General features: G+C 46.3%; 1 protein-coding gene across 1 annotated transcript; it reads left to right on the forward strand.

Annotated features, from left to right (window-relative positions):
* Positions 1-7,514: 7,514 nt before the first annotated feature.
* Positions 7,515-9,960, forward strand: LOC127313216 (zinc transporter 10). The gene is made up of 4 exons (XM_051343771.2): positions 7,515-7,652; positions 7,856-8,605; positions 8,960-9,109; positions 9,218-9,960. The coding sequence occupies exons 1-4, from the start codon at positions 7,638-7,640 to the stop codon at positions 9,521-9,523; spliced, it is 1,221 nt and encodes a 406-aa protein (XP_051199731.1). The 5' UTR covers positions 7,515-7,637; the 3' UTR covers positions 9,524-9,960.
* Positions 9,961-10,298: the final 338 nt, after the last annotated feature.

Here is a 10,298-nt window from a genome sequence, read left to right on the forward strand (position 1 = left end):
CCATGTTATCTAAAGTGGAGTCAGTGGTAACAAAATGATGGCTTTTCATAGCAGCAATATCAAGCCTCCTAGGGGTTAATGGCACATCATTAGGATCAAGAGGAAGTCTTAAATGTGTTAAAACGCGTAGTGCAATAGTTCCTCCAAAAATAGGCCCCCTGTTAGACAGGCGGCGAGCAATAAGAGAACCAAGATGATAAGATGTCCGTCCAGTAAGTGCAATATTCAAGAAAGCAAGATGGTAACTAGAAATATTGCTAGTGTTCTCCCTACCAAGAATGCTAGTAGCAATGTAATATGCAAAATATTTAATGGCGGGGAGTTGAATATTCCTTATCTTGCCACGCTGAATGGTGCGACAATCATCATCGGTGATCCCTCGATAGAGCTCCAACAGGTCCCGGGGGTTGTCATCAATCCTCCTTGCTGTACCTACAGGGGCAATATCCAATGCACGACAAAAATCTTCCAATTCCATAGTAACAGGATTACCATAGATCTTGAATGCAACTGTCGGCTCATATTGCTTGTTTTGGAACTTGAAGCTCTCGACGAAAATTTTGGTGAGCATGTAGTATTGCTCCCTTTCATCTCCCACATAAGTGGCTAAGCCTGCCCTGTTGACAAGGGTGAAGAAATCATCCAATATCCCTGCATTTGTCAGAAAATCATAACAAGGGAAGGATGAAGCATTAGGAGCTCCATTGTCCTCTTCGGGCGCGAAGCTAGGCGCGATGATGTCCTCATTGTACGATCGCCTAAGCCGGGTGGCGGTCCTAGAAGGCCTCCCGGTGCTGGTTGTTCCTCTCTTGAACAATTCTCCAAAGTTGAACTTCTTCATCTTTCTTTTCTAAATTTTTTTCAACAAGTGATATAAAACTTGATTTGGTGACATATAATCAAGGGGAACTACTATAGGGTCTTGCTAGAGTACTAATCATGCATCAAAACTAGTTTATACAACTTAGAACAAGCATGCAAGCTCACTAAACATGTTACCTACAGCAGCAAAATATTCAAGATATACTCAACCAAACAAAATTCTACTTGGATAATCGGAGGAGTCACATACCGGAGAGCAAATGTGCCAAATTTCAGACAGAAATCTGGGCTGAGTAAAGAGATCGAGAAATCCTGAGCTCTTGAGCAAAAACGCGAGTGAGAGAAAGCTGGTTCAAGTTTTTTCGGGAGAGAGAAGATTCTGGGAGAAAGAGATGAAGTAGTGGGGCAAGGAGGGGCCCACACCACAGGGTGGCGCGCCACCCTCCTTGGCCGTGCCGGCTGGTGGTGTGGCACCCTGGGGTGCCCCACAGGTCATCCTCTGGTGCTCCCAGGTGCCTCTTCGAAAAATAGGACCAACGGTATAATTTTTGTGAATTTTTGAAAACTTTGAAAAATGCACATCTCTGGGTATTAAGTTTATTATTACTGGCCAGGAAAATTTTGAAAACTCTAATTAACTAAGGAACTTTGCAAATCAAAAGTGCTACAGCAAATAAGATAAGTGGAGTGAGAAAGAGATGTTGTTTACCTCCTCTATGCATATAAAAGGTATTCGTTAACAAGGTTGATCAAGTCTTGCCACCGAATAATTTTTACATAACATGAGAAGAAATAAACCTCAAATCAATCATGTTACCTTGAATTGTATTGATATGGATCCAATCATAAGATTTTGATAACCTTCTTTAGGCTCATATATAGGACAATCGATAGTTCCAACTTTGATAGTTCTCACATTAGAAATAGTATTGACTCCACATACTTTATCGATCTTCTTGGGGAAATAGACGGTATGCTCCTTATCATCAACATTAAAAGTAACCTTTCCTTTATTGCAATCAATAACAGCCCCTACGGTGTTAAGAAAAGGTCTCCCAAGAATAATAGACATATTATCATCTTCAGGCATTTCCAACACAACAAAATCAGTTAATATCAAGCAGTTATTAGTAACTTGAACAGGAACATCCTCACATATACCAACAGGAATAGCAGTAGATTTATCAGCCATTTGCAAAGATATATCAGTAGGTATCAACTTATCTAAATAAAGCCTCTTATAAAGAGAAAAAGGCATAACACTAACACCGGCTCCCAAGTCACATAGAGCAGTTTTAACATAATTATTCTTAATAGAACAAGGAATAGTAGGTATACCTGGGTCGCCCAACTTCTTCGGCACTTTGCCATTAAAAGAGTAATTAGCAAGCATAGTGGAAATTTCCTCATTGGGGATTTTCCTCTTGTTAGTAACAATATCTTTCATATACTTTGAATAAGGAGGCAATTTAATAGCATCAGTCAAAGGGATTTGCAAGAATAAAGGTTTCATCCAATCACAAAATTTATTATAGTGTTCTTCTTCCTTTGATTTTAGTTTCTTAGCAGGAAAAGGCATTTGCTTTTGTACCCAAGGTTCTCTTTCATTACCATGTTTCTTAGCAATAAAATCTTCTTTAGTATACTTTTTATTTTTAGCATGTTTTTCAGGTTCATCTTCAACCTCTTCTTTATCAGAAGCATCATTCTTATCATTATCATTATCATTATCATGTTCATTACCACTTTCAGTTTCAGCATCGGAAATAGAAATACTATTAGGATCATTAGCAGGTTCAGAGGATTCTACAACATTTTTATGTTTCTTCTTCTTTTTTCTTCTTAGAAGGAGCACTAGGTTCAATGCGTTGAGAATCTTGTTCAATTCTTTTGGGATGCCCTTCAGGATATAGAGGATCCTGGGTAGAGACACCACCTCTGGTTGTTACTTCATAAGCATGTTTCTCTTTAGAATTATTATTTAGCAAGTCATTTTGCACTTTAGTGAGTTGATCAATTTGGGTTTGAATCATTTGAAAATGTTTAACAAGCATCTTAACATCATTGGAGGTTCTCTCCACAATATCATGCAAATTGCTAATAGCTTGAGAATTTTCCATTAGATGATTCTCTACTCTCATATTAAAATTTTCTTGCTTAACAATATAATTATCAAACTCATCTAAGCATTGCGCAGGAGGTTTTGAATACGGAATATCTTCCCTAGTAAAGCGTTGAAGGGAGTTTACCTCAATCATGGGTGAAGGGGGAATTATCTCACATATATCCTCTATGGGAGGTAGATTCTTCACATCTTCGGATTTAATACCTTTCTCCTTGAGAGACTTCTTAGCTTCCCGCATATCTTCATCATTCAATTCAATTAAACCCCTCTTCTTCAATATTGGCGTTGGAGTTGGTTCAGGTGTTTCCCAATCATCATGATTCCGGCTAATTCTAGCCAATAAATCTTCAGCTTAAATGCAGAGTTCTTTTCCTGAAAACACAACCAGCACAACTATCCAAATATGCTCTAGATTCAATGGTTAGTCCGCTATAAAATATATCAAGTAGATCATTCTTTTCTAAATCATGTCCAGGTCGAGCTCTGATAAGAGAACAAAATCTTGCCCATGCCGCAGGCAATTTCTCTTCATCTCCCTGATCAAATCTGTAAATTCTCTGTAAAGCAGCATGTTGAGCACTAGCAGGAAAGTATTTTCGAAAGAAAACATCACGCAAGTCAGATGGACTTTTAATAAAACCAGGAGGTAAATTATTATACCAAGTTTTAGCACCATCCTTTAATGAGAAAGGAAAAATTTTAATGACAAAGTAAGTACGCATCTTGACATCATCAGAAAACAAGCTACTCATAGAAGAAAGTTCATTCATGTGTTCTACAGCACTTTCTTTTTCAGTACCACAAAAGGGTGTTTTCTCTACAATAGCTATATGAGATAAATCAAGAGAAAAATCATAATCTTTATCCTTAATGCATATAGGAGATGTGGCAAATTCAGGATCAAGAGATAGCTTATGTCTAACAGTATATTGTGCGAGAAACTTTTTAATGTTTCTTGCATCAGCAGTAGCATTGCATCTATTAATTAAATCATCATTAAGTTCCACATAATCTTCATCAGGATCATCACTAGAATAATCAAGTTCAGGTGAACTAACAGGTGTAGTGGTATTTTCATTAGGAGTTTCAGCATTTTCAATTTGTCTAGACCTAGCAATTGTAGCATCTAGAAAGGATCCCAACGAACCACTATCATCAAGCACAGCAGAAATATTATCAATATTATGAGAGTTTTCAGATTCAGCAGACGTACCACCAAGCGAAGCTTGTGGCGGTGAAACAAGTTGACTTATCACAGAAGGTGAATCAAGTGTAGCAGAGGTACTCAGAGTTGTACCTTTTCTTGTAGTGGATGGTAATATGGCGACTTTAGAATCGCGAGCTTTACCCATGATGGAGAATTTGCAGCGAACAATATCAATCCAAGTGAACTTCCAAATAAAGCTATGCTCCCGGCAACGGCGCCGTAAAACAGTCTTGATGACCCACAAGTATAGGGGATCGCAACAGTCTTCGCGGGTAGTATAACCCAATTTATTGATTCGACACAAGGGGAGACAAAGAACACTTGGAAGCCTTAACAATGAGTTGTCAATTCAATTGCACACAGAAACAGACTTGCTCGCAAGAGTTTATCGATAATGAGTTTTATAGTAGTAGCAGTAGTGAAATAACAGCAGCAGAGTAACAGAGACAGCAGTAGTGATTATAGTAAACAGCAGGATTAAAATACTGTAGGCACGGGGACGGATGACGGGCGTTGCATGGATGAGAGAAACTCATGTAACAATCATAGCAGGGCATTTGTAGATAATAATAAAACGGTGTCCAAGTACAAAGCAATCAATAGGCATGTGTTCCAATTATAGTCGTACGTGCTCGCAATGAGAAACTTGCACAACATCTTTTGTCCTACCAGCCGGTGGCAGCCGGGCCTCAAGGAAAACTACTGGATATTAAGGTACTCCTTTTAATAGAGTACCGGAGCAAAGTATTAACACTCCGTGAACACATGTGATCCTCACATCACTACCATTCCCTCCGATTGTCCCGATTTCTGTCACTTCGGGGCCATCAGTTCCGGACAGCGACATGTGTACACAACTTGCAGGTAAGACCATAAACAATGAATATCATGATGAAATAATAACATGTTCAGATCTGAGATCATGGCACTCGGGCCCTAGTGACAAGCATTAAGCATAACAAGTTGCAACAATATCATCAAAGTACCAATTACGGACACTAGGCACTATGCCCTAACAATCTTATGCTATTACATGACCAATATCATCCAATCCCTACCATCCCCTTCGGCCTACAGCGGGGGAATTACTCACACATGGATGGGGGAAACATGGCTGGTTGATGGAGAGGCATCGGTGGTGATGATGGCGATGATCTCCTCCAATTCCCCATCCCGGCGGAGTGCCAGAACGGAGACTTCTGGCTCCCGCGACGGAGTTTCGCGATGTGGCGGCGTTCTGGAGGCTTTCTGGCGACTTCGACTTCTCCCCGTGCGTTTTTAGGTCGAAGGCAATATATAGTCCGAAGGAGGGCGTCGGAGGCCGGCCAGGGGTCCACACCATAGGGCCGCGCGGGCCCCCCCTAGGCAGCGCCGCCTTATGGTGTGGGGCCCTCGGGCCTCCACCAGACTTGTCCTTCGGCTCACAAGATTCTGGGAAAATAGGGCCTTCTGCATAAATTCCGAGGATTTTCCCGAAAGTTGGATTTCTGCACAAAAACGAGACACCAGAACAGTTCTGCTGAAAACAGCGTTAGTCCGTGTTAGTTGTATCCAAAATACATAAATTAGAGGCAAAACAATAGCAAAAGTGTTCGGGAAAGTAGATACGTTTTGGACGTATCACTAAGCAAAGTGACTTTAATCGAAGCCCTGGCGCCAAAGAGAGGGGTGACGCTGAAAGAAGCCTGAGGACGTCAGCGTCCCTGATTAAAGAAGACCCCGGCGTCATCCATGATTAAAGTAGCTTTGTAAAGTAGTTTGTCTAGTCAAAGATGCCATTAGGGATTCTTGCTCTGTAAGCCATCCTCTCTCCTATATAAGGAGAGGGGGCACCGTCCTTCATGGACACGCTCATGTACGCCCAGAAACCTGTAACCATGTTGAGATCAATGAAGCTAGCGATCTAGAGCAGAGTTCTTCCTCTTGTCTTTCTTCTTGCATACCTGCCTTTGGTTGTGTTCTTGAGGAAAGCATCCGGAAGTTCATCCCATCTAGTCGCAAACCCTCCCCCGAATCCTCTTGCGCCCATTCGGCCCCAACTTAAGCCATCCCATGGCATCTGCTCGTTCGCCACGACGACACGGAGCGTCCCCTGTGGGACGGGGACGGGCTCGGGGCGCTGGACACCGTATCGGGGCCGCCCGTACAAAAATGGGCTTTAGGGGACGCGGCTGGAACTTTTTTTTGTCCCGGCGTGCCCCAAATTGCTTTGGGGGACGTGGCTGGAGATGCTCTAGGGAGTAGTAGATTTCCAGCCGTGGTGCTCCCCAATTGGCGCTTGCTAGGATGCTTGGAAGGTGTTCGACCACACCCAGCCTCAACCATGCCAGCTTTGCCGCGTGTACGAGGCCGTGCTCCGCCTTATTGTCCATGCACCCCACGGCCGCCGCGCCGGCCACTCGAGCCCGCGTCGTCCATACCCGCCTCGAGCCCACTTCAGCCAGAACGTTCGTCCCTTGATGTCAGGCGCACGGCGACAGAGCTAGGCGGTGGGGCGTTCTCGAGCTGGGAGGGGATGAGCGGCCGAACGGCGGCCGTCCACGCGGCGCGTTCGGAGGCGGTGGGTTGGTGGGCATGGGGTAGGAAGCGGAGACGGGGGAGAAGAGATAAGTGGGCGGGTGGGCCAGATGTTTTAATTAACCTTTCCCCTCCACTGACACGCGGGCAAGAGACGTGATTTGCTTCATCCGAACTTTCCAAGCCAGTCCCGGGGAGCTGGAGGGCTGATGCCAAATATAGGGTAAATCCGGCTGAAAACAAAAACATTATGTTAATCCGAAAAAAAACTTCTTGGGATGGGTCTCTTGGGGGTGCTAGTGGAGATGCTCTAAGCGTGATTTTTCAAGTTTTCAGTCTACTCTTCAAAACAATATCAGTGGGTTAGAGAATTTTGAACGTCTACCACAAGGACACGCTGAAATTGTTAATGTTGTGAACCGGAGAGGGTACTTTGTACTAGCACTACTTGGTTATTGTCTGGGAGAGATTCGTTGACAAGGCATGTAGAGCCAAGGCGCGCGATCGGCATTCGCAATCCGAGCACAGATCATGCCGCCCGCCCATAGCCCGCAGCCCGCTCGCCATAGTGTCGACATCGTCGTACCTCCACGTCCCACTTGCCCGCGTGACCGCGCCCACCAACAGCCCCCGTAACAAGATGCCGGTTCAAGCCCCCACGTCGCGACCCGCTGCCCGGTAGGCCCGCCCCCGGTGCTGGCCCGGCGGGCGCCGCACGATCCCAACTGACGGCGGCGGCGCGGCGGTGACGACATCCTCGCCCGCGGCGGGGCCCTCCACTGCGCGATGTGGAGCTGCATGTGTCCCCTTCCCGTCGCATGCTGTGCTGGTGGGCAGCGCCGCGCCGGCCGGGTATAAATTCGTTAAATTCGTTCCTCGAATCGGAGCCGAATAATCAAATCCGTCGACTGGTCTGGAGTCTGGACACCAGAAGCCCAGGATTGGGTTGGATTATCCCTGGCAGCCATGGCGTTCTTCGAGGTGCGCGCCTTACTTATTCCTTCCTTCCTCTGCTACGTTCTTTCTTTTCCTTTCTCGGAGCTCGAGGACCGGCAGCGGTCCGCTGCGTCCGTGCGCGCGCGCGACAGTCAGTCAGTCCCTGATTATCTCCGCGCCAGCTTCTCTGTCGAAATTCGCGAATTGTTGGCGATAATTACGCGATTCCTCTGTTTGTGTAATGGCAGGAGATGGGGTGGTCGTACGCGCCCTACCTCCGCACCCACCTGCGCCAGCTCGCGGCGTCGGTCTCCGCGGCGAGCTGCGAGGGGGACGCGGGCGACGACGAGTGCCGCGACGAGGCGGCGGCCCTGCGGCTCAAGATGGTGGCCGTCGCGGCCATCCTGGTCTCCGGCGCGGTCGGCGTCGCCATCCCGCTCGCCGGCCGCAGGCTCCGCGGCGGCGGCGGCGCTAGCCCGTCCTCCTCCTCCTCCTCCTCCTCCGGCGGCGGCACGTTCGTGCTCGCCAAGGCGTTCGCGGCGGGGGTGATCCTGGCCACGGGGTTCGTGCACATGATGCACGACGCGGAGGAGAAGTTCGCGGACCCGTGCCTGCCGCCCACGCCCTGGCGCCGGTTCCCCTTCCCGGGCTTCGTCGCCATGCTCGCCGCGCTCGGCACGCTCGTCATGGAGTTCCTCGGCACCCGCTTCTACGAGCGCAAGCACGGCCAGGAGGCTGCCGCCGTTGATGAGACGGCCGCGCTGCTCGAGGACGGCGCGCTCTCGGGGACCGCTGGAATGAGCGGCGACGACGGGAAGCAGGACGCCATGCACATCGTGGGGATGCGCGCGCATGCGGCCGCGCACCGGCACAGCCACGCGCAGGGCCACGACGCGTGCGATGGAGGTGCCGTGTACGACGCGCACGGCCACGGGCATGATCATGGCCATGGGAGCGAGGAGAGACCCTCCCAATCTCGGCATGTAGTTGTCTCACAGGTACATACGATTCGGGCTGCAAATTTTCTTACAGGATTAACATTTACTGACATGGTAAACTAATATGATGCTCACAAAAGTACATCTAGACTTGAGAAGGCAACTAACATATATCCAACCCATAGTAGTACTTCTATTCAAGTTTTTATTAGCAAAGTAGAATGTGCACTGCTTATGTTTTGCTAGTTCAAGAAGCATGTGCATCCCGTGCAACTTGGTTTGGTAGGCTATATCTGAATTTTACTACTTACAGATGAATGGAGCAATGATTTCGAATGTACTATCTTGATACATGTTTTTAAGTTGGAAATCTGCCAAGTGTACTAAATACTAACTTTCCGCATTTCCAACAAGATTCTGGAGCTGGGGATTGTATCACATTCTGTAATCATCGGGCTATCCTTGGGCGTTTCACAGAGTCCATGCACCATTAAACCTCTGGTTGCGGCCCTCTCCTTCCACCAGTTCTTCGAGGGTTTTGCGTTGGGTGGCTGCATTTCTGAGGTTATTCCCCACTCTATTTATGCTTCATGGTTAGCAGTTCCTCACTTGTAGTTAGCACCCTTTATGTTAATGGCATGAATTTATTTCTTTTTGTACGGGCAAATGCAGGCTCAGTTCAAGAATTTCTCTGCACTCCTCATGGCTTTCTTCTTTGCCATTACAACACCTGCTGGGATCACGGTGGGGGCGGGGATCGCTTCGTTCTACAACCCCAACAGCCCCAGGGCGTTGATCGTAGAGGGCATTCTGGATTCAATGTCGGCTGGTATACTGATCTATATGGCATTAGTGGATCTCATTGCTGCCGATTTCCTTAGCCGGAGGATGAGCTGCAACCCGAGACTGCAAGTCTGCTCATATTTCGCCTTGTTTCTTGGGGCTATGGCCATGTCCTCCCTTGCTATATGGGCTTAGCGTTAGTAAGCAATTTTTGAAGTAAGATGGAGGATTGGGACAAGCTTCTTGGTGTCGTCCAATGCACCAGGAGTTGTTCCCTGCCTAGCTGCCAGTAAGGCCTTTTCTTTATTTCTTTCTTTCTCTCTTTGTTTATTCTTTTGTTTGTTCTTCTCATGGTTGTAGGTTGTAGGCGCCTCTCTTGTCATACAAAACGAAGTTACTCTTTAGGATACATTGTGGTGGTAGAGAATAGAAATGATTTAGTTCAGGGAATAAGGAACTTTTGAGTCCCACCTGTCTTTGCAAATGTACATTTCATCCTCAGTGTTAGATAAGAGGAGTTGTCTGTCCCCGAGAATAATTTTGCAGATGCACCACCGGTTGCAATTGTTCCATTGCTATGCCTTGCAGGCTCTGTTCAAAATGAGGATGGACATGAATTCACACTTGACTCATTTGCAGCATCTTTTATTACTCTTTGGGTTATATGTATGGAATCTGGTTACTGATCTTTCTCAACTTGAATGCCTACCATATGAACAGTAAATATGTTGCAGGAGACATCCTTTATCCTTTTGGGGTATTGTAATTACCAGGATTAACTCACATGGTTAGCCACTTAGTGAATTGAAGCAGTTGATGGACTACAGATTCAATTGTACATCATGATCAAATGTTGTTGGAATACAGGCTATTCATCTATTTGTCTTCTAGTAACCACATTCCTGCATTTCTTGTACTGCACAGCGAATGTGTAGTATGGTTAATGGCATTTGGTGAATGGCACGATATC

Source organism: Lolium perenne, chromosome 7 (genome assembly GCF_019359855.2).
Source record: "Lolium perenne isolate Kyuss_39 chromosome 7, Kyuss_2.0, whole genome shotgun sequence".
Taxonomy (NCBI): Eukaryota; Viridiplantae; Streptophyta; class Magnoliopsida; order Poales; family Poaceae; genus Lolium; species Lolium perenne.